The 25,067-nt window shown below is 48.2% G+C and overlaps 1 protein-coding gene across 4 annotated transcripts in view; it reads left to right on the top strand.

Moving 5' to 3' along the window:
• Nucleotides 1-25,067, top strand: part of ARHGAP36 (Rho GTPase activating protein 36) — a 52,481-nt gene that overhangs the window by 20,497 nt on the left and 6,917 nt on the right. For 2 of the 4 annotated variants that reach the window (XM_040468085.1, XM_040468084.1), the window contains exon 2: nucleotides 23,907-24,065. In XM_040468085.1, the coding sequence (XP_040324019.1) occupies nucleotides 23,957-24,065 (109 nt within the window). In that variant the 5' untranslated portion in view covers nucleotides 23,907-23,956. Of the gene's footprint in view, nucleotides 1-950; nucleotides 1,073-23,610; nucleotides 24,066-25,067 lie in introns of those variants that run through there. The other 2 variants (XM_040468083.1, XM_040468082.1) reach the window with 2 other exon arrangements.

The raw sequence follows: 25,067 nt of genomic DNA, 5'->3' as shown, positions 1-25,067 counted from the left end.
AAAATAAATGTTGGTGCCCCTTCTGTGCCAGTTCCCAGAGCAAAAGTATAGGCAGTGGAATCTGTAAGTCAGCGGCAACTGGAAGCACTCCATACTGATACATACATCTTTCATCTCACTTGGAGATCAATCCCCCAGAAAAGGAAGGTTCTTTCATGTCACTTGGAGATCAACCCCCTAAGACACGAAGGTTCACCAGGAAACATAGCATCTTCCTCTTTCCTGAGGGATCGTCAGGGTAGGGAGTGTAAAATTACTCTCAGCTTTCAGTCTCCTTGGGGGACAAAGCCCTTTTCTTCTACTCACATTCTTGGTTCTGTAAAATGGAAGAGGGGCTTAAAATCAGATTTGGAGCTACCCAGGGCTGAGGTGATGTCTCTCCTAGAACAGAAGGTTCCCAAGGGCCTAGGCAGTTCCTCCCCTTCAGATTCGGGGTTCCTGGGGCAGACACCGCTTGTCGCCTAGACTCTCCTCAGGGCTGAGACGATGTGTCCCCCCAAACGTGCGGGTTTTTTTAGGTCTGTATATACAGCCTCCCCCCTCAGATCTGAGGCTCCTTGGGACAGGTGCACCACCTCGCATGCAAATTCCAGTTCCTGGGGACAGGCCCGCTTTTACGCGCCGATCAGAGGGCTCCTGGGGGCAGAGACCTCCCTTCCCACTCAGATTCGGGGCTCACCGGGGTGAGGTGGAGTCTCCCCTCAGACTCGAGCTCCCCGGGGTAGGGGCAGGGTCCCGTCCTCAGAGTGAGCTCCCGGGGATGCGAGCTGCATCTTGGCCTCCCTCCGCGTGGGAGAAGGGGCTGCAGGACCAACGGCCTCTTCTCCGGAGGGGGGCGGCCTCCCCTGAGGCCCTGCCCCCTTCGCGACAAGCCCGAGGTGTCCGGTGACCAAGACACTCTGAGCTGGGTGCAGGGTGCGGCTCAGGGCGTGGTCACCGGGGGCTACTTAGGGCGGCCCTGTGCGGGGACAGCGCGGAAGCCAGCTGCGAGGCGGCCGGCGCTCGGCGCGGGTCATGGCGTGGATTCTGGACTGCCTTTTCGCCTCGGCCTTTGAGCCCCTCCCCCGCCGTGGTGAGTGGGGCCCACCGAGTCGGGGGGCTGGGGTGCTCGGGCCCGGGGCGGCCGGCGGCTGCGGCCACCATCTGGGCGCCCTGGGGCTTGGCTCGCCGCCCCTTCGCTTCCCTTCCCGCTGGCTTTTAGCTAATTGTTCCTGGCTCAAGGGACTGCCCCGTCGAGGCCCCGCATAAATCACCAGCTTTGCCGGGAACTGCGAGCAATCGCGCTAATGGCCCGGCGGGACGTGGGGCTAGCGCGGGGGCGGAGTCGCTGGCTCCGCCGCGCCCGCGCCCGGAGACCTCGGAGCCCGGGGCCCGACGCGCCGTCCCGCAACCCAAGGGCCCTAAAGCCCCGAGGATGAACGTCCCGCGCAGGGCTGCCGGGACCCAGGGACTCCAAAGACGGGGCGGGGGAGGGGGTCCTTTTGACTGAAGCTTGTGCCTCGCATCCCAGCCTTAACTACGGAATATCAACATGGGCCCCCTTAGAGTCGTCGAATTCAAGCCCTTCATTTAAGAGATGGCGACACTGAAGCCCAGAGATGGCGAAGGCCTGTCCAAGGTCATACAAGGAGGTGGCAGCAAACCTGGTTCTGCTGAAGTCCTGCCAACTGCCCACTGCCCCAAACTGCCTAGCGGCAGAGGCCTAGGGTCTTTAGCCTGGGTCTTTCCTTGGGTGCTTGAAATCAATGCGCGGTTCCCCTATCCCTGTGGAGCTGAGGACATAGGTGTGCAAAGATCACAGCACGAATCAAAACATGTGGGTGGCGTTTCACCCCTTTCCTGGAACTGCTTCTACAAAGTACATTTTGGAAACCGATTATTTTTTTCCTCCTTAAAATTTCAGGAGACTGATTTTTTTTTCTTTTTGAGGTTTCCCAGGACCCCCACCCACACTGTCCTTCACTGCCCCTTGATAGGCCCCACCCCTTCCAGGCTGCCACCTGCCCCCACTGCCACCTGTTTCTCCATAGTCTCCACCTCCAAAATCTATATTGGTGAGAGTGCGTCATTGGTCACCAGCCATAGACCAAACCTGGGGCTGTCTCCTCTTTCCTCTGCCCCCTCAGAGGCGGGAGGAGAGGCAGGGAGAGGGTGGGCCTCAGCAACTTATTTCAGCAAAAACTTTTTAGTTCTTTTCTGCGCCAGCACCCTACTGAGAACCATCCCAGGAGTCTGACCTACTGCTAAGGGACTACAGCTTGCTTAGCAAATTCAAGTACAGTCTGGCAAGTCATAAGATCCCTGAGAAGGAAAGAAATATGCATACACAAAGAAAGTTTAGTTTTTTGTTCTGTATATTCTTTCAGGCTTATGTGATCCTGGTAAAACGATAAAAAGGCAGGGGGAGTTTTATGAATGCCTTTTAAGGCCTTATGCCTTAGGCACCCTATCTTTAAAAAAAGGGTAGGGGGAATCATTCCACCCCTACCTGGCCTACAAGGTTGTGATGTGACTCCAATGAGATCAAGCATACGAGGCTTTCTTTATGAATAGCCCCATTGAGAGGGGGTTAGTAACACACAAGGAAACCCACCCCCATCCAAAGATATCTATTAGAATTTGAAGGCTTTTCCTTAAACCAAACCCAAATCTATGTCCTTCTGGCCCCAACACTGACCTTCATGATCCTTCCGAGGGAACAGTGCCAGCCCTCCCCATTCCCCCACCCCCACCCACCCCTGTTCTTATCCAGGCCAAACTTCCCCAGTTCCTTCATCTGTTTAACATGTGACATGGCTGCAAGGCTCCTACCCATATCTAGCTGCTCTTCTTTGAACATGCTCCAAGTTGTGAATGCCTAGTGACCTGGCCAAAAGAGGATTTCCAGCTGTGCCCCTGTAAATATAGTCCTGGATGTCTGACTTTCCCTCATTTGGAAGCCCGCATTACACTCGTGGTGCACAGATATGTAGCCATAAATTACATACATACATGGACATTCCCACACTCACACATGCCCATGTACAAATCATGAATGCATAAACACACACACTTCAAATGCATGACATACTTTTGACACACAATACAATACACCCACATCATACATAAGCACACCACACACAAATCCCACGTACATACCACAGAGTTCATACAGATAGTTTATTTATATTGGAAATACTTTCAACTGAGGCTACCTTTTTATTTTTTAAGTAAACCCAAGTTCTTTTCAGAGTGTCCATTCTGTATTTAGTTGGTGTTTGAACCCAAGTGCAAGACCTTAGATTTGCTACTGAATTTCCAGCCTGGTAAGACCTGTCATATGCCAGAGGCACACCGCTGCCCACACCAGCTCTGTGACTCATACAAGAGCAGCCAACATACGTGAAGTGCTTCCCAGATGCTGGGCCCTAGACTAAGTCCTTTACATATATGATCTCACTTAAGTCACACAACATTACTCTGAAATAAATAACTAGTCTTTGGGTACAGTTTTTTAACCAGGTAAGAATGAATTCATCGAACTCCCCCTCAGAAATGCTGTGCCACCTGGAGAGTATCTGTTAATATTCTGTAGGGCTATAATTGCCCTGGATGCCTCCCTTCAAATGTCTTCCAGAAATCCTCTGGAGTCAGAGGTGGGGGGATGTAGCTGGCCACTGACTGGAAAGAGAGGGGGAAGTGTTCTAAATGTTCTTTCACTCACCCACCACCACCCCTGCTTCCCCAGGAGATAGTTGGTATGTCAGAGCCATCTTTTGAGGGTGCAATGGACAGTGGGTGAGCATCTGAAGACATCTGGATGAGGCATCATTGAAATCTGGGAAGAACGGCGGCCCAGAAAGGTCTTCTTTCCCAGAGAAAGGGACAGCACGACTGACCCACTTGAAATTCTCTCTCCAGTTCACTTTTGGCATTGGATTTAGCCTCAGACAGTTGGACTTCTGTAAAGCAGCCAAAACTCTAAAGCTGAAGGGACCCTGGGGCCCACTTTACATACAAATTTGATCTTTTCTTGGAGATGGGACTCAATCAATTTGCTAAGACCGGACCTGGTTGAGCTGTAACAGGATTTTTTTTCCAGAGCTGGGGCAAGTTTGCCAAAGCAACACCCCCATGCCCCTGGTCATGCTATCAGAATAGCACCCCCATTCACCAATGGCAGGACTTCCCGAAGTTCCTTTGTAAATCATTTGTTTGCACCTTCAAAGACATTTGTCCGCAAGGAAAAAAAAAAAAACAATGTGGCGCTCTTGAGCTTAGGTTCCTGGGTTAGCCCACACTTTACACACCATGAGGATAAAATACAGAATCTGTGTGATGAAAACTGGCAGAAAATACTCCTCTTGCAAAACATACCTCAGGCTCCAACAGTAGAGCTGACATTCATCAAGCTTAAATATCAAATGATGTTCTTCACACTTATCTACTGAGACAACCTAAATGTCTCTACCACTACCAGTGGTAGTGGAATGGTTAAATAAACTATATGACACGCCACTTGTTAGATTAGTCTATAGTCATAAACATGGTGTTCATGAAGAATATGTAGCAACGTGGGAAGAGGTATGATTATAATTGGGTCAAGTATGCATTTTTGAGAGACTGGAAGAAAATTCAGCAATGAGGTAAAGTAAGTGATCCTATTAAGCTGGTGGGATAATAGTTGTTTTTTTCCTCTTTCTTAAAATCTTTATCAAGTTTGTTTTCACATTACCCTTATAATTTAAAAAAATGTTTTTAAAAGGGTCATACAAGGCCTATGATATGCAAATAGCCCATACAGTGATCTAGAAACCTACTATACACTGTTTAATTCAAGGGATTTTTTCCTTCAAATTTTACTTTAAATGTAATGACTAGAGCAGGTCAGCCAAATGTGGTCTTCTCAGTGATCATGAAATGTCCTCTAAAATTGAGTGGGAAGAGGCAGAACTGGTTTGAGTCTCAGGCCTGCTTTTGTAATGTTGCTGTGAGCAAGTTATTTAACCTCTCTTTAGATGATATAATAATACCTACATTTCCAGATAATAAATAATAATATTAATACGGTAATATCAACTACATTAAATACTGTCTATGGCTCAGGTATCAAAAGGTATGTTTTGTTCCTTCTCCAAATATTTACTACGTACCAGTCACTTTACATAAGTGATCTCATTTGACATTCTTTACAACTCTCTGAGATAAGTATTATTATTATTTTTTTAAAGACAAAAGCTCAGAGAAGTTAAATAACTTGTTCACTGCCACACAGTAGCTGAAGAAGGATTACAGCCCCCTTTGGTATGATTTCAAAGCTTGAGTGACATTAAAAGAGATAACATTTGCAAAGCCCCTAACACTATGCTGATACATAGCAGACACTAGGTGGTCAGTATGATGTTGATGCTGTTCCCTTGCCCAGAGTCCAAATTCTGGTCTTTGATCTATTTGATTGCTTATAGATTCCTTTCTATGAAGAAGTGCACATTTCAACTGGAAAATGCAATGCAAATACCACCTGTGTTCTCATTGCTGGGACTCTGAGTCACTAGGAAATGATTTCTGTCTCCTTCTGGCAGTATCGTTTGTTCTCACATGTATCAGCAGAAGTAGGTAGATGGCATGTTTGATGAGCCTTGGCAGCTACTGTCACGTCTCAAATACACCTCTTGAGAAACCACCACACGGCTTCCTTGGGATGGGCACCCAATACCCGGCAACCGGTAGGTCCCTGAACTCAGGGAAGCTTATTAAATTGGCCACAAGAGAGATGTGGTAAGGCTGACCCTTCGTTGTTACTCCTGTCACTTCCCTCCTCAAAGCTGAGGAGGCTACAGGGCCTCCTCAGAAGCAGAGATGGGTAGGAGCTGGAGATATTTTTCTAAATTCCTAAGTCCTCAGAGGGACTCACGAATAGATTGTCTTGCATGCTGGAGTCTAGGGTTAGTGAGGGCAGCATGCAGGATGAATAAGAGGGGTGAGGGCAACGGAGTAGCTGAAGGCATCTTTCAGAGACAGGGAACACCTGGAGCCCAGCCTCTCAGACTTTTTTGGCCTTGAATCTCAACGCTTCTCTTCTCTGTAGCCTCTTTATCCCTCCCTGGGATTATATCCACCTCCTACCTTCAACTTTTTCACCTTCTTCCCCTACCACTCCCTGCTTACCTGCAGCTTTAGCTTGTAATGACTTGATTTTGTCTCTAGAGGGAGACAACAGCATCAGGGAGGAAAGGGCACATATTGGGGTCTTCTCTCACCTTACCATTTTTGGCAAAGGGTAGATTTTAGTTTCCTTTAACTGCGAACAGATAAACAACGAATTGGAGCTGTATTTTAGGTGCTGCAAAGTATATCTCAGAAAAATACCCATCATCTCTCTCCTCGTTGCCCGATCTACCTCCCAACCTTGGTGGCTGCCAGAAAAAGGGTGACCTTTGAAACCTTTTTTAATGTCTAAGGTAGAGGTGAATAAACAAAACAAAACGGAAGTCGTGGGGGCAGTTTAGTCAGGAAATAGTCATGCTGTCATTCTCTTGAGTATAATGGCACATATTGGGGAGACAGGGTTGGGACTGGGTCTGCAGTGAGGGTTGGGGATTCAGGCCATAACTGGGTTGGGGGAGCAGTCCAGACAGTGGGCAGGTAGTTTGAAACTTTCCTGCATGGAGTATTATAACTGAAACGTTGGTCTCATTAACACTGACAAGAGAAACCGCAGAGTGAGAATTGGACTAAGGGTCCAGTTCTTCCTGGGCTGCATTAGGCTGATCAAAACATTGTCCGAAAAGAAGAGGGGCTATTTCAAGAGTGCCAGACAAACCAGTAATGAGGAAAATTGGCAAGTCAGTCAGTCAGCTTCAGTCTCTGAACAAAGTGGTTGAGACATTCTGAGGTATGTGATAAGGGTGGGGGAATACAGAGAGGGAGGGAATTAACCTTTTCTTGTACATGTTAGGCATTTGGCTGGCACTTTCCATATTTTACCTCTTACAGACCTGAGCATTTCTAAGGCAGGTGTTAACATCTCCAATTTACAGATGAAAAAACTGAGAATCAGAGAGATGAAGTAACCTTCCCAAGATCACACAGCTAGTAAGTGATGGAGCTGGCCTACAACCTCAAAGCTGTCTTACTGCAAAGCTCCTCTCCCTCCATAGGAAAAAAAACAAAGATTCTCATCTTTAAAGGGCTTTACTCTCATGGGGAAACCAAGATCCTTCTCCACAATAAAATTCACATTTGTGCCTTGCCACTACATATTCCTGTTGTTAGGATGAAAACACGCAAATTTCTGGTCACATTTGAGAGTAATGGGGATTATTAATGCATTTTCCATCTTTACAATTCCCCATATAATCCTCATGTTATGAACTCCAAAGAGAGAGAGACATATAGTGGGGGATTTTAAGCTCCAAGTAGTGTGTGTGTGTGTGTGTGTGTGTGTGTGTGTGTGTGTGTGTTGGGATGGGAGGCAGGAAGAGAACCTTAGAAGTGGGAGAGCCTCACAGGAGTGACTCTCAGGAAGTGAAAGTGAAGCTGGTATATTCAGAGGTGTCAGAGAGACCCACAGCGGCAGGAAAGCCAAACGCCTGGAACCAGATGCTGGGAGACACCAAAGTTTGCATCAACTGCTTGTATGGACTTACCAAAGGGCCTCAGCCAGTCTGTGCCCTGCGTGACTTAGACTGGCCTCTCCATTACACCCCCCCCCCTTTTTTTTTTTTTTTCAAAAGGAGACTTTCTGGCTACATATTAGTTTAAGCAATGCTTTTCCTGCCCACCCAGGATGAGGTGCTGACCCAGGCCCAGCTGGGGGGAAGCTTTATGGATGTTCCAGCTGCTTTTCAGCCGCACACCAGGCTCATTTGTGCCAGTTGAAAGGGCACAATAATAACAGTAGCAATTTAAATCGTGCTTCTCGCTTTCCCCCCTGAATAGTGGTGAAGTGACTCACCACAGCTGAATTGTCCCTCTCTAACCACCCCCTGACCTCTTTGCAGCAGTCTAGGCTGGTTCCCTGGGGGCTGAGCTGGAAGCTGTGACTTGCCTGACACCCCCCCCCCATAAATGTGTTTCCCCCAAATGCAATGTATTGTTTTAATTTGGATTTCTCATATGAGGCTGCTTGGAAGGCATTAGAGCAGCCTGAGCCCCATTAGGCAAGCACAGTGCTCCCCCCCCCAATTCAGAAATACAAAATGGGGCCATTCAGGAATCTTTTGGGGGGGGGGGAGGGGTCTGCTTGTTTTTCTATGCGCAGCTTGATATGGAGATGACTGTCCTGCTTGAAATTTACGGCATACCAACTTCTGGTGGTAATGCTTTAAAAATGGGTCTGGGGAAGCTGTGAAATCATTCCCTCACTCCATCCTGACCCCTCGCCTCCGTCCTCCTTCTCCATACCCAATTCCCAGGACCCCATGGCTAAAAAACGCTCATTCTCTGATCTTTCTTTCAGCACCAGGCTAAGGAGAGCTCCCAGAACTGGAGCTGGTGAGGTGCTGACAAGACTAGAGTAATTAAAGATTTTGAGGTGTCAACAAAGCAGGTAATTAGGTGGAGAAGGTATCAGCTGTTGGAGAGACAAAGAAAGTCATTATGCTGAGCACTCTTGGTGATGTCAGGAAACTCAAAAGAAAGATTTGTTGGGAAATGATACCGTTTGATAGGGACTTCAATGCCGAGCAAGGATCGGGGACCCTTGGTGAGGCTGCCTGGTATAGAAGAAAGTTTTAGGGAGCACAACAAACCTGTGTTTAAATACTGGCTGTGCCTCCCTCTGGCTGTGTGGCCCTGGGGAAGTTACTTAACTACTCTGAGCTTGATGTGTGAGGTGTAAAATAGCCACAATCATAGCTCCACCTACCTCACAGGGTCATTGTGAGGACCCAAGGAGGTGATGCATGTAAGAGCACATCGTCCAAAGCCTGGTGCACAGTTAAGTGCTTAATGAGTGGTAACATTATTATTATGATCACTACCATTATTCTTACTCTATACCAGGTATTCTCTTCAGGAGCTCAGACTTTAAAAGGAGAGGCCAATAATTGCAGTTATGTATGATCATATCATGAGAAGTATAAAGATTGTTAACTATGGTGGCTCAAGGGAGGGAGCCCTCACTTGGGAGGGAGGGGTACAGAAAGCAGAGAAAGTTTTTTGACTCTTAAGTTAGGTCTTTAAAAAAGTAAGTAGGAATTTGTCACGAGGCCCAGGGTGAAAGGGATTCCAGGCAACTGGATCTGCCCACACAAAGGCAAGGACGTGTGAAACAGCCAGGCCCAGAGCAAATAGTTGGGCTCAGCTAAGCAAGGACTGGGATCTCCTCGGGGGAGGGGTGTTGGGTGAGTGACCAAGAATCTCTCCAGTTTATTCCCACCAGCCCCTGCACCGCGCCCTAGGCGCCCTACCTGGCCAATCACGTGCAGCGCTCTCCTCTTCTTTCCTCTAAGCAGCCAGGTAAGCTCACACCCTGCCCCAGCGGGCCTTGAGCGCACCAGCACGGGGCAGGCGGACCCAGACGGGGCAGATCAGGCCAGCGGGCGACTCTGCTCGGTTCGGGCCCCTACCGATTTCCTCGTCCCAATCCTGGAGCCACGCCCCACACCCCCAATTAAAAACAAAAACAAAAACACCAAGCACACAGTCACTTGGATTCTTTAGACAACCCTGTTCTCTCACACACCATACCCGTACACTCAGGCGGCGACCCCACTCCAAATACACACGGTATTCAGCCCTTCAGCTGAGCACATACACTAGCCACTTGCGGCCCCACCACACACATGAACACATCACACCCAATGACATACACACCCCTCACCTTCACGCACAAGAACCTTTGAACATACATACCTTAAAGGCTCACATAAAGACCTCGCTCATGAACTCACTCACACACTATACACCACAACAAACACCACCCGTAAACTCACATTGGCACGGCACATCTAAGGGTAAATACACACCAAACACACATATACATATGAGCTTCAACAGGCACATACACACATATGCACACTGCACACACATACACACTCACCACAGCACGACCACAAACCCCGGCAGAAACCATACATCGAACACACCTACATCCAGATCGCACCCACATAGGCACATTATAATCAGGCAGGAACGTGCAACCTACAAGCGTGCACACACAAACACTGCACAAACACACGCTCTATGTCCGAGAGCAAACCAAATACACTCCACACCAAGCACTCGGGCTAAAACATGCGCCGCGCACACACACCCCACACCCAGCCACACACTGAACGCACACACAGACGTACCGCACCCGCGCGCGCGCACACACGCGTACATGCATACATACATACACACACAGCCCGCCCCCTCCTTCCCTCCGGGCGGAAGAGAAGGGGGCGAGGAGGGGAGGAGGGGAAGGAAGGAGGGGGGATGGGCCAGAGAGGCGGTGCAGGCACAGACGCTCTTTTCCCTTTGACCTGAGTTGTTGCCCCCTTAACGCGCCCGTTCCCCATTCCCAAGCAAAGAGAGTTGAGTTCGGTCCGGGCCGGGTCCAGTCGCAACCCCCGGAAAACTGGAAGGTCGGGGGAAATGCGCCCGCGGGTGGCGAGCGCGAGGGCTCGGCGGGGACCTTGCTTCGGAGTACAATCGACCCCCCCGGGAGGCTCCTCCTCCGGCACCCTCCCCCGGACCCCTACTCCGCTTGACCTCTGCCCCTCCAGCGGGTGCTTTTTCCTCCCCTCGCTGAGAGAGTGGACAACTGTTAAGAGTGGAGGGCTTTATTGGTTTCAAGAAGTAAGGAGTTTAGATCTGCAGAGAAGCTTTTTGCGAAACCTGCCCTAACCTAGCTTGAAGACTTCTCTCAATGGAGAACTCATTATTTTGCAAAGCAACTGATTTTCTGCATAAAAATCACTGACCCCACGCTGGACACATAGTAGGGCGTCATAAATGTTCCTTCTTCCCGTTTTTGTCACCAAATCTGGTAGAGCTATCTGCAGCCCCGCACCAGCCCGTGACAGCTGTTGGGCGATCGGTGAGTTTTTTGCTTTGTTTTGCTTTTTCTTAGCACACAAGCCCTCCTGAGAACAGCAGCCACGGCAAGGCCAGGAAGCCACCGGCCGCAGGGGGCGGTAGAGTCGCCAAAGGCGCTTTGCACTCCTGGCCCCGTAGCACCCCACCCCCCCGCCCCCGCGGGAAACTCTGAGGTCCCCTCCTACTGTAGCAGGCTACAGGGTTCACTCCCGAAGGCTCCGCGGCCAGATGACCATCTGGCTTCTGTAGCCTGCTTTCCTCCTTTCTGTTCAGATGGACAGCGAGTGGAGGATTGGTGGAGGAAGAGGATACCTGCCCCCTGCGGCGCATTGTGTAAAGTGCCATGGCAGCAGAAGGCTTCCCTCGTTTCAGTTCGAATCCCAGCTCTGCCACTTCGTAGCTGACTAGCTTGGCAAGTCACTGACTTTGGTCTGTGGGGTGGTTGTGAAGTTGAAAGGAAACACATGTAAAGTGCTTATTCCAGTGAAGATCTGGAAGACCTCCATTCCTTTCCAGTGCCTCCCCTTCTCCCCAACTCTAATGAAAGATAAAGATTTGAAAGTGGGAAGCAGGGAATCAGAGGGAGGGATATATGGCCACTAGATGATGCCCCCAAGCCCGGTTAAAAAGGCAGAGGAGGAACAGGGGTTCAGTTAGCAACCAATTATTTAAGCAATGTTCTGTGTTTAAGGGAAACGTTTGCAGCAGTGATTTTAGTGATGCCACTTGATAGTCACAAGACAGTCCAGGTCACAGCCCCTGTCCTTGGGGCTGCAGTGAAGCCCTTCTCTCCATCACCTCCATTCCTCACAGGTACTTCCTAATTTACTTCTCCCTGCATTCTTTTCTCCCCCTTTCCAAGTTGCCACATTACTGTTTGTTTGTTTGTTTGTTTGTTTACATTTGTGGCGAACACTCACTGGGTTCCACTCCTCCTACCTTATGTCTCATCAGTGCCTAGCACAGTGCCAGACACAGCACTGTGGCTGTTTACATGTGGCAAAGACATGTCCTGGGTAAACTCTTCTGGAAACACGGTGACTTGAGTGTATACCTTCGGAGTTATACAGAATCTGGAGCGAGGACTCCAGTAGTGGCACCCCAGGCACTGTGGGAATGAGGTAGTAGCTTTAGGGTAGGGGTTATTCCTTTCCTCCTGAAAGCCCTCCCTCTGTAAGCCTGCCTGGAAGGGTGTTGTTCCACTGCGGCTGAGGCTTCTGCAGTCAATTAAGAAGAAAGCCTCTTTCCTAGAGGACAGAGGCCCTGGCCAATAAGAGGGTGAGTCACTGTCTCAGAGTTGAGCAGAAGAGGTGGCGCTAAAGCGGCAATGAATCAGTCCAAGATGGCAGGGGGAGATTACCTGAGTGATGGTGAGCAGGGGGATGAAGCCTAAGCCTGAGCCCTTGGGGCTGGGGCTAAGTGATAGAGTCTCTATATACAAATGCATACAGTCAGCTCCTAACCCACCTCCTCACTTCCACTCCAGCCAAGTCCCCACGGATAGCCCTGGCAGCCTTCTTAGAGGAGGAAGTAGAGTGGAAAGCACCCTTCTTGAGGAGGGTGTTTGGGTTACCTGGGTTCCAATCCTGACTCTGCTACTTGCTATGTGATCTTGGGAAACTCTTTTCCTTCCTGTGCCCAACACCAGACGGAAGTTAAGGGGGCAAGGGCTCTGTGCCAGGCCATGTACTAAGTACTTTACTGATGTTATTTCATACACTCTTCCCCACAGTGCTATAGGGTGAGCATTTACTGCCCTATTTTGCAGTTGAGAAAACTGAGGCTAAGTGATATTTAGTGACCTACCTTCTCACTAATGTGTCATGAAGTACTTATGTATTTATGCCACCAAGGCAGTCACTATAACCCAAACCAACAACCCTCCGCTTTTCTGCCTAATTTGCCTCCCTGTGTACTCAGGTTCAAATCATGTCTTCCAACTGCCCCCAACACTGACCTGTGCTGCTTTCCTGGAAAGGTAGTTGGCTCTCTGAATGGGTTTCTCTTTTCATCTTCTGTGACACCCACCCACCTGCAACTAAAATCTTTCCCTGGTATATCAATCTAAGATCCCACATTAGAAAGCAAGCATCACCAGAAAGATGCCCCCCGATATCAGTGCCATGTCACAAACGTGTGGGGAATGGCTGCAGGATGCTGCAGCAAGGAAGGGGAGCAGAGCTGCAGGGCCAGAAGGAGGGGCTGCAGAAAAATCCAACAGGGGAGAGAGAGAGAGAGAGAGAGAGAGAGAGAGAGAGAGAGAATGCCAAGGACAATTTGGACCAGCCTCAAACTGCTGCTCCCTCCCTTTCTCCCCCTCTCCTGATCTGGTGCTCTAGAATGTATAAAGGGGCAGTACCCAGCCCATTTTCAGCAGGAGGAGAGGGAGAGATCCTCTTCTTCAATGGAAAGGAAAACTGCCCTGAGCATTCAAATTACATTCCTGTGTTGGGTAAGATTTATTGAATTGCTGTAGGGGGAGGGGTGGGAGGAGGAGGAGGAGGAGGAGGAGGAGGAGAAGAGGGCATCTTCCTGGTCGTGATGGTGGCAAGGTGGTACTTCAAGTGAAAAGAGCGCCACCAGTGCTGCAGCTCTAGGGCCAGAAGCTCTCTCCCTTTGCTAGGGAATAAGAGAGACTTGGCCACTGGGCTCCTGGACCTCATTTCCAATGCAGGTCCCTAAGAGCCACATCCCAGAGCCTTTGGGGAATAAGTCCTTGTCTCCCTGGGCTGCCCCAGTATCTGTGTTTGCCTGGAGTCAACAGTTGCCCTCTTTCCTGTCCCCTCCCTTTCCTTCCTTGTCTCCTTTGCCTAGGCTCTGCTTCCCGCTCCTTCTTGCCAGGTTCACCCATAGACTCTGGCATTTTTGACTCTCCTCTTTCTTTTCCCTTCCTGTCCCTCTGCAAGTCAACAACAACACCCTCCCTTTGTCTATTTACTTTGTCCAGAAGAGGAGAAAATCCAATTGGGTGGGGGTGTAATTGCATATTTGAAATTCTCCCCACTTCAGAGCTTGTGTTTATAACCCCGCATTACCTTTGTTGCATCAGATGAGAATATTTAGTACTTGTGAATAATATATTTTTGCTTGGCTGAATAGTGATTTGTATATACCATTGCTGGGCTGCAGATGAGAAGGGAAGCAGTTTTTGGAAGAGGTATTAGAAGGTAAGATGGTTTGGACAAGTGTGGATGCCTTGTGATTTCACCAGGTGCCAAGAAGATAGAAAAAGAAAGGTGAAGACTATAGTTGTGTGTGTGTGTGTGTGTGTGTGTGTGTGTGTGTGTGTGTGTTGCAGGGGGGGAGGTTACTGAGACCATTCTCATCCAGGTGGGTAGAGGACTTTGTGAAGTCAGCTTCTGTTTGCCCTTGCACTGGTCTTTGAACAAAATGATCTTTTTGTCTCTGAATCTTCAAGGGCAGAGGTCCTGGACACGATGGGAAACAAGGAGCCAGAAGAGTGAGGCAAGGAGAGGAGGAGGGTGTTCCCTGTGCACTCCCTGTGTGCAAAGGGCCAACAAGAGATGTTCCGTGCCCTCCAGTGCCATACAAAACAGGGCAGAAGGGAAGCAATGAGGGGTAGCAAAAAGTGTGCTGAGCTGGGATCCAGGAGTTCTGGGCCTTCTTCTTGGCTCTGCCACTAATTATCTCTGTCTGCCCTTTGGTAAGTTTCCTAGCCATCTAACCCCCCACCTCTGCCTTTCTTTCACCTGTAATGTGAGGTTATGTGGCATGGCCAGGGGAGGGGAAATTTGCAACACTCAGAGGAAAGGATCCTTGGGCTGAATCTTGAAGGAGAGATCAGCGTTGAACAAAGGGAGAGAAGATTGTGGGGTACAGCAAGAAACAGTGGGAGTAGCCCAGGGAATTTAGCAAACAGGTATGCGTAACGCACTGAGCTGGCTGCCGCGTGGAAAATTGCTATGAATCACCCCTGCCCCACCGGGGAAGGCTTTACAGAGAGTGGGGGAATTTGAGCGGCAGAGCTAAGCGCTCGCAGAGCCTGCAGCTTGTCCCAGGACGGGCCGTGGCCGCGCCGCACGACTGACCAGCGGGTCTCGCAGCCACTTATTCCCTGGCCGGACCAGGACAGTCGCCAAGAGGTAGTGCTGGGGCAGGGCTCCAGGGGCCTGAGTGCAGCCCACTGAGGGGTTAGAATGGGAGGTGAGGGCTCTCCAAGCGGAGGACCCGACGTGAGGGAGGGAGGGAGAGGAAGCCCGTGAGTGCTGCACAAGTTCCAGGTTTTCGCGTTCAGTGCTCAAACCTGCAGCACGCGAGCAAGATTTAATGTTTCGAAATCTCGGGGGAGAGGTAACCGAGAGCGGTCTTTGCGCGCCGCGGGGCTTTGTTTAACTTTGCAGCTTCTGCGCTATCTCGAGCCACACAAGGGTGAGACGCGCGTGGCGCACCCCAGCCAGAAGGCCGTGCTCTGCAGCCCGGTGGCAGCCGGAGGCCCAGGACCAGCCTCCAGAAGCCGGGGGTGCAACGTCCGCGCCGCCCACGCTCCACCCCCTCTGCGGTCACCGAGCTAGGGGTCAAGGGCAGAAGGTCCAGCTGGGGCTCCAGGAGCGGGAGATGGGAAGACCTGCTTAGACCCTCCACACTATGGTGCCCTTAGACCTGCGGAGGGGCGAGGGGCGCTCTCTCTTCCCAACTGTGGTCAGAGGCAGTGTGGCCCCTGTCCTGGAGTTGGCGAAGTCCTGTAGAAGTATCAAGGACTCTGAAAAATTGATAGCTGTGTTTCTACGGTGCTCTTAGATAAACAGGATAATAATAAATTACGCCAGTTGTGTTTGGGCTTGGAGATGGTCTCAGATTTTCCCAAGGCCACTCAGCTGCTTAGTAACTAGGCAAGCTTCCTGACTCCTGGTATAGGTTTTTTTTTTTCTTTTTTCACTGCATCACAGCCAAGACAGTGACCTAATTTTGAAGAGGGGACAGATAGGTAGTTAGACAGACAGACATTGATATTTTTTTAAAAATATGGTTATTTTAATGTAGTTTTAAAATACCATTCATAGCATGACAACTACCTGGGAAACATCTCCCACAGCCCCTATTCTCTATGACAGCCACTCAGACAGGATTTAGAAGAAGAAAACTGGCAGAAATTGGATGCTTGTTGGGGGAAGATGCAATCAAAGGAGAAGAGAATCAGGTGGGGGTGGGGAACAAAGATGGGGAAGAGGTAGCTGTCAGCACAGATTGTGAGAACAACTTTATTCTAAAGGTTTCCTTCCTAGGCATCTGTCCAGATAGTTTGGGGGAGTGTCCCCATTAGTTCTCTGATGCCCAGTCTGGAGAAGCCCCAGCTGTGGTCTGCAGGTACAAATGCTTGATGGCAGAGTCTTGTTTCTCTCCTTCTCTCTGTTGTAGAGAATACATTCTGTGTGTGTGTGTGTGTGTGTGTGTGTGTGTGTGTGTGTGTGTGTGTATAAAATGCATATGCAAAAGAGCTTGAGGATGTCTGTGAGAGTGAATGTGGGTGTCTGAAAGGGAGTGTGCCTCAAAGAGGGGGGCTTGGGGTGGCAGGGATGTTGAAAAGAGGGGAAAAACGAATCAGAGTTTACTGAAAACCCATAGCAGAGTAAGGGTCTTCTTAGTGCTAGTGGACCTGAGGAAATAGTCAATTCTTAATGTTCCTTAAAGTAAAAAAGGAGAGGAAATGGATTTAAATTAGTGCAGGAAAGAATGACATTAGACCCATGGGCCTTTCTTGATAGTCCTTCAGATTCCTGACATTAAGGTGACCTCCAACTCGGCTGCAAGATCCCAAGGGCAGAAACTGGGGCTTTCCACTTCAGATGGCTCCCCACTTTCCTCCACCATCTGTAGCATGGATGGCTTGCACACTGTGCTTCAGAAGCCAAAGGTAGGGACTAAATCCCTTTTGTGGGCCAGTTATCTTTTATCTACATTTTGCAGCCTAGACTAGCCCCCATTCCCTCCACACACACACAGTTGCCTTGCATCTCTGATCATCGAAAGACCTAGTGAAGAAACACCTTAACTCATCCCCTCCGAAAAGTGTGTGCTTCCTGCTGACAGGGGGTGAGTAGCCACCTTTGCTTTCAAAGGGTGGTGTGAGGGCATTCTTCAGTGGGGATGCTGTCTGCCTCATTCCAGAGCACTTCTCAGTCTTCCTCTCAAATTTCACTTTCATATATATTTGGGGACAATTCCTCACCTTGGTGCAGCACTGTACCCTTTGGAGAATTATTTCATTCCACCCTTTTATTTAATCTTTACCACAGTCATAGCTAATAGGTATCATGATTCTTGTTTTGCAAGGTGATGGAACTGAGGCTCAGGAAAGTGAGATAATTTGCTACAGGTCACTTGGTTGGTGAGTGTGTGAACTTACATGTAGCAAGGCTGGGATTTGAACCCAAGTTCCAGTCCATATCTCAGGACCTTTTCAGGATGGCATGCTGTCAGCTTGGGGGTAGGCTAGGATGAGGGATGCGGTGGGAGGAATACATAGGGTTTTTGGTGTCTTTTCCCTCTACCCACTCCTGTTCTCTATCTTTTGTAATAGTCCTTTCCTGAGCCTTCTCTCTCTGTCACTGTCACTCTCTCTGTCTCTTTCTTTCATCATCATCATCATCATCATCATCATCATCATATTTACCTGTCGTATCTATCAATAGATTAATTGATCTATCTAATCTACCTTTATTACCATTTCCCAAGAAAAGTGTGTATAAATGAGACCTCAGAAATCCAGCCACCTTCTTAGGAAAGAATTCAGTCTCAGTTCAGACTGTCCCAGTCTCAGGCAGCAGCTGAACACCAAGAAATACCATGGTTTAGTGGGAAAGGAAAGCCTGGCCTGAGGATAGGTAGGGACAGCTGGTTCCCAGATCATATTCCTCCATGGTGTTTTCGTGTAACCTCAGGTAAGTCACAACCTCCTCAGAGTCCTAGTTTGTTGTTATCTGTAAAATGGGGAAACATAATACCCACCTCCCTCCTTCCCAGGGGTTGTTATGAGAATAAAATGGCATGATTCATTTATCCATGAATCACGAAGAGCTGTTTCTGTTTTAATTACAAGACCTTTATGTTCTCTCAAAACCCTCAAAATTTATAATCCTATGATTCACCCAACAAATACTTATTGAACACCTACTGTGTGCTAGGGCCTAGAGATAATGGACATTTCGAAAGCTCTTAAGAAAATGAAAAGCACAAGACAAGTTAGACATTTAAAAAAATTTACTCCTATTGATGGAACATCTTATTTTTTTAATTTTTCTGCCACAACATAATAAAAGCAGCAACCAAAAGAGGGGGAAAAAACAGCAACACAGCTTGTGATGCCAGCGCCATTACGCAGTCTGACACATCCTGCAGATAATAGTGGGAATATCTATATCTTGTTGTATTTGATGTCACATCACCTTGTTTACACTATCCTTTGGGATGTTTATAGCATAAAGATTGCCTCTCACCGTCCTGGGCTTGAGTTGTTTCTTTAGTCAATAAAATTTAAAAAGGGCATCCCACATTCTACACAGTGACTACCATACTTATTTTACAGAGATTGTAATTTGTGGTGGTTTGTCTGCCTTCAGATGTGACCTCCCCTGGCTTATTGACTCACACTTTGATTATATGTCCATTCTTTTGATTTCATTAATTAGCTGTGCATTGTTTTGCAGCTATTAAGAGTAAAGGTGGATGGAGCAGTGGAAAGAGCCCCAGGACTGAGAGGAACTGGGTTCTTGTCTAGATTCTGCTGTCAAATTGCTGTGTGGCCTTTGGCAAACTTGCAACTTGCATCTCTCTCTCTGAGCCTCAGTTTTCTAAACTGTAGAATGGAAGCTTTGGACTAGGTGATGGCTAAGGTCCTTTCTCTCTGTGATCCATTCTAATATACTAAGCAATTCCTGAAACATTCAAGAATGTGTGTCAGAAAAGCCAGAAGTTTCCTCAATATACTTTAACAGTACTACCTCCAGTTTATGAGCTTCGGCTATGGCATGATGAGCTGACTCCGCGTATAGAAGGGCACTCTCCCAAATTTAATCATCTTGGGGGCACCATCACAGTGTAGGATAAAATGAGCCATTTTGTTCATCACGACTGCAGCTTTTGCCAAAATGGAGGTTATGGGATAACAACTTAAAGGCTAACTCATTAACACTCAGAGATGAATGAGGTAATGTGCCAGCAGACCAAACTGGTGCTCAAATATTTTTGTCTGGAGACCTGTATCTCTTTCCCATGTTGTGATACATTAACAGGGATGTCTTTATCTACTGTCAATGCCCGTAGACATTTGAATAACATAGACACAATGCCTGTGGGGCACTCAAGCTCATGCACTATCAATTTCTCAAACTCTGAAGCGCCATCAAAAGCTTGGAGCAAAATTCTGATGGTGCCATAAAGTGCCTAGGTTATAGGAATTCAAATGATGGCATCCGTGAAGTCCCCTGCTTTTTTTTTCTCATAGGTGTTTACTAGTGAGTGCTATGCCATCCCTAACTATTTGATGGGGACAGTGGAGTAAATTAGTCCTCCAGATTGTGAGGGCTGTGGATTTATGCCTAGCTGAAAGCATTCCTGTCCTCACAATGTCGAAGAGGGTGACCTTTCTGACGTTAATTTGTTTCTCCATCTGTGCCATGCATTTCGGCAGGATGTGAGGAACAGGCCTGATGATACCCAAATGTGTTTCCCCCTTTTGTATTTCTGGAGACTTGCTCTGGGTCTCCCTCTGGTCTTTGTTCAAATTCTCTGTTTCAGCATCTGCTAATATCCTAGCCCCTCTACTGATCTACATACAATTAATTATGCTTTCTTTTGCCAGTGTCAGTGTAAAATTGGATGGTTTGAAAGAAAAAGAAATTTTGAGACATATAGGCATTTTGCTAACCTGAATAATAGCATTTAAAAAATTGATCTATGCAGTTAGTTTTCCTATTTTGTAAGATGACTTTTTTTAAAGTTGACCCTGAGGCTGTTGGAGACTGAAGAAGAAAGACCTATTCCCAACAGTCTCCCAAGATCTCTTTACCTGTTTTAATTTAATTCAAATTTAGTAGAGCTTGAACAGAGTAAGACTTTGTATGCATTGATACAAATTCTAATTTTATGTAATTACTTTTGAAACCTGATATTTTCTCGTAAACTCCTTTGCAAAGAACCTTCAAGATCAACGTTTTTATTAAAAACCAATGCTAAATATCACGCATGCATTATTCATTTATTCTCACACAACTGCTGAAATGGGTACTGCATCATTTTCCCATTTTATATAGGAAGTCACTGAAGCTCAGAGAATTCAACTGATTTTCCTAAGGTCACACAGCCAAGATATTGTAAAGCTTGGCTTTGAACTGCATTCTATTTAGTTCTGACTCCAGTGGCCCTTGCAGATACATGTCTAAAGACTTTGTTTTTGCAAATGTCTTGAATTCTAGGCTGAAACTGAGAGGCCTTGCTTTCCTCTTCTGTCTTGTATATTTTTTGATGCCATGGTCACTTCAGGCCAGCCCTAAGGCATGCTGAAAGGGGAAGAGGAAGACACTTTGGAGCAGGAGAGGTCTCTTGGCACCTTGTTCCCTGTGAGGAGCCTCCTTTTGTACTCAGCTTGGAAAACCAAGCCTGAAGACAAGTGTTCAAATCTCAAGAACCTGTTTCTGTGTCTCTTTTGGTGTTGAAACCTGGTTACTTGCCCCCCCCCCCCCGCCCCCATCTGCTTCCTGTCTGGGCACACTGGCCTTCCTAACTCTACTTCTGTCCTGTATTCTTCTGGTGGCTTGAGAGGGTTGAAAGCAAGCAAGACAGTGTCAGTTTTGCTGGCAGAATAGCAGCATATGATTGCTCTTAAGTTTAGCCCTGTATCTTTGAGCAGGAGGCAATGACAAACGGTTTATTCTAAGGCCTTTGATTTCCTTCATAATTGTAAGCATCTAGGCTGACTCATCTCTCAAAGGCTTTTCTCTCTGTCTCTCTCTTTTTTGGCTGGTGTTGTTTTGAGATTTTCTTATTTGTTCTTACCTTATTTGGGGGGGTGGGGAGAGGGATAGATTTTCATGTTGGTTTCTGGGTAAAAGAACCAGCTATACTCTTCAGATGACCAGATCTGGTAAGCCTTGGCAAGAAGAAATAGCCGCAACTTCAAAGCAGGTACAAATATGCCTGAATTGGGGAAAGGGAGAGGGGGAGTAGCCTCAAAAAAAATTAAGCAGAGCTAGGCTGTATGTGTCAGGATGAGACCCTTGACTAATAGGTCTGGACCAGCTATTGTGAATGGGGGATTGCTAGGGACTTAGTCTGGGACTGAGGTGGGTGCTGTGCATATGTCTTTGGTTAAAATGATCATCTTGTGGACAAAGTTTGGTGGTTGGGCTTAGGCATTCAGTTTGGGTCCAGGGAATGGTGCTTTGGAGTTGAAGGAGATTTAAAAAATCCATGCTAAGGATTTTTCCTCCTAGCTCAGTTCAAAAGCCATAGAAAGACTCCTCGCCTTTTCTCATACTGCACTTCAGTTATCTGGTAAGAACTTATTTTTGATAAGCGTGACTTTGGCTATTAAGGAAAGTGGGCAAAAGATAATTTTGGAAACAAAACAAGGGTGGGATTTTGGTGGGTTTGTGGGTTTGTTTGTGTGCTTGTTCTGGACAGAGCTCATTTTTATAGATTGTTGAATGATGAACGCCTACCTGCTTTTCCTCTGTCAAAGCCACATTACCTGATCTTTGGGATTTAAGCCGCCTACTCAACTATAATATATAGAATATTACCGTAAAACTCCATGGCAAAGGGGAGCTCCAAGAAATGGCATGTGACCCCTTCCCTTATTGTCAAAAGGTTTAGTTCCCTATGTCCCAAATTATCTTCTCTATCAAGAGCCGGAATCCACACACTCATCCAAACTATAACTTTTGGAGCTGTCCTAAATTCTATCCTTCTTATTACAATTCCCCCAAGCTCTGTCAATTCTACCCATAGAATCCTACCCCAGCCCCAGCCCCAGTGACACTGGCTTGTATCAGCATCTCTTTGCCTCTTGGCTGATCTACCTACTTCAGACTCTCTACTCAGACCAGGCTTTTCACTGCTCCCTGTGATTTTTCCAACTGCAGCTCTGACTCTGTCCCTCTGCACTTAAAACCCTGCAGTAGTTCCCTACTGCCTTCAGGAGAAAGTCCAGTTCCATAATATGGCTTACAGGGCCATTCCTCAGTTCATGCCTGCTTATGCAGATTTATCTCCTAACATCCCCTTTCTACAGCTTTAAGAATATGACAACCTCTCTCCCATCTCTTTGCCTTTGCACAAGATATTCTCTTTCTGGACGCCCCCCCCCCCCCATCTCCAGGCAGACTTAGATGTTTCCTCCTTTCTGCTCTCACAGTACTTTGTTTATATCTTGGCCATTGACTTCTCACAAGGTTTTGTAAATTGTTACCAACCTGTGTATCTCCTTCACTGCACTGTTAAATCTTTTATGAAAGGAGTAGTTTCATTTGCCCGTAGTTGAATCTTTAGTGCCTGGCACAAAGTGAGTAATTAATACAGATTTTTTAAAATAAATGAATGAATGAAAGAACAAATGAGGCCAGGATGTGCGGGGAAGAATGCTGTGTGGGGTCCAGAGAGATCCCCACTGGGGGATCCTATGCAGCCTGCGAGCAGCAGTATGGGATACTGGGCGCCATGGAGAAGGGACATGGAAAACAGGTTTGCCAGAACACTAAGACAAACTTCACTCTGATCACCAGTTCTGTGTTGGGAGGAGACTCACTAGAAATGGCCAGGAAACGATGTTTGTTTCTTTTGATACAAACTGATGGTGTTTTCATGAAAAACATAATATAATCAAGTCTCACAATTTTTAGTAAATAGAGAAAAAGCAAAGGCAAACAAAATCCTACCACTTAATAAAGATGCTGTTCATATTGGGGTGCATTTCTTTCAGTCTTTTATTTTTATGCAGATTTTCCTTCACATGGTTGTAATCATAATTAACACAATCCTATATTTTGTATTTGCTGTTTAAAAGCTCTTTGTAAATATCACTTTAATGATTTCATAATTTTCCAGACTGTGGTCCTTCCATAATTTATATAACTAGTCTCATTACTAGGCTAGCTTTTTTCCCCTAAATTTTTTCCTGTTATGGCTCATGTACATATGTTTTTGCCTGTCCGAAGGTAGATTTCATTAGGACAGATTCCTAGAAGGGGAATTACTAGGTCAGAGGGCCTGGGGATGATTTTTGGCTCCATACTTATGTGCCCCGTTTGCCTTCTGGAAGAGTTGTACACATTTTCAGTGCTCCTAACCTAAATGAATGTGCCCATTTCATCCAGCCTGGACAGCACAGAGTATCACCATTAAATGAACTCTATCAATGTTCTAATTAATTGAGGGAAAATATTACCTTATACCTGTCTCAATGTACATTTTACAATTGTGAATAAGGTTGGTTGGTTTTCTTTTTAATCTCTTTTTTCCTTCTTTTTTCTTTCTTTTTTCCTTACTTTCTTTTTCTTTCTGTCTTTCTTTCTTTTCTCCTCCTCCTCCTCCTCCTCCTCCTCCTCCTCCTCCTTTTTCTTCTTCTTCTGCCTAATTAGGTTTTCTCTTTTCTGGACTACCGGTTCAGGGATGATTTTTTTTTTTTAAGTTGGTTTTTTTTTTTTCTTCAAATAAGCAACCAGAGGCAGCTATGCTTCAGGGTGAAGCCGCCTCCCAGTTTTCCCTCCCCCTTTACCACCCTCCCCCCCATAGCTCCTTCCACCAGGTCCAGTGACAATTGGATGATGCAGCCTTGATATCATACGATTCCAGAATGGGTGGCTGCATTCCTTTTCTGAAGGCAGCAAGGACACTGTGCCCCAGAATCATGCCCCCTTTGCTGTTGTTGTCCGCCTTCCTTTTTTTAGTGAACGTCCTGGGAGGAGCCCCAGGAAACAATCCGGACCGCAGGACGAAAATGATATCAATACACAGTCTGTCGGAGCTGGAGCGTCTGAAGCTGCAAGAGACTGCTTACCACGAACTCGTGGCCAGACATTTCCTCTCTGAATTCAAACCTGACCGAGGTGAGCCGGCCCCGGAGCGTGGTGTCCCCGCCTTCGAGCGAGCGGACCCCCGGGCAGGACGGGCCGAGTCTGGGGTCCAGGAGGGTGGGAGGGGCTCCCGCCTGGTCTCGGCCCCGTTCGGTTCCCCTGGAGCCTGGACCACCGAGGAAGCAGGAGTTGAAGGGTTTTGGTTGAATTGTGGAAGAGGTCAAGATTAGTTGAGTTGGGTCGAAGCCTGGGGGCTTGAGGGGGCGGTCAGACAGGCGGAAGGCAGGGACAGACAGGTGGACAGAGGGCAGGTGAAAAGACTGACGCACCAGGTGCGGTGCGAGGAGTCAGAGCGAGGAGGAGGTGCAGAGGGACCCTTTGAGAAGGGACCAGGACGCACAGAGACGGCGTGCTCGAGAGACGGCGAGTCCGGGGAGATAGCGAGACAGCGAGAGAGACACGCGCCAATCCGGGCACAGAGCGGGAGGGCGGTGCGGGCGCGGGAGCGTCGGCGGGAGGTGCGCTGCGATCACTGCCCCCCCCCCCCCCCCCCACTCAGCCGGCTGCGGGTGAGCGAGCGGGACGAAGCCCTGGATGGGGCCCGAGCGTGCAGGGGGCTGGGCGGCCCCGGGGAGGCGGGAAGGGGCGCACGGGCCGAGGGGCGCCCCCGCGGCGGAGAAAAGTGCGAGGGGTGGGGGGCGCGCCGGGCGCGCGCGGCGGCCGTAACCTGGGGACGCCACGCGAGGGACGAGGAGACCCCGCTGCGGGGGTCTGAGAGCGGGGACGGCGCGTGTCGCCGCTGCCAGGGCTGCGGTGCGGGGAGCCGACGGCAGCCCGGGCGCGAGCGCGCCCACAGGAACTTGACGACCCCTACTTGCCGCCGGGACGCAGGCGGAGCCCCTCCCCTAGCCTGTTGCATGGTCGCGGCGCCCCAGAGTCCGCAATGTGTGTCTGAAGCCCTGTGTGGAGCTGCTGCTGGTGCGTGACACGGGGCGCGCTGCGCACGAGGCGCCTCCGATCCTCTGATTCGGTGAA

Source organism: Herpailurus yagouaroundi, unplaced genomic scaffold (assembly GCF_014898765.1).
Source record: "Herpailurus yagouaroundi ecotype Mexico unplaced genomic scaffold, PumYag 67681, whole genome shotgun sequence".
NCBI classification, from domain to species: Eukaryota; Metazoa; Chordata; class Mammalia; order Carnivora; family Felidae; genus Herpailurus; species Herpailurus yagouaroundi.
Note: the sequence above shows the minus strand (reverse complement) of the source record. Positions and strands in the feature narration are given on the sequence as shown.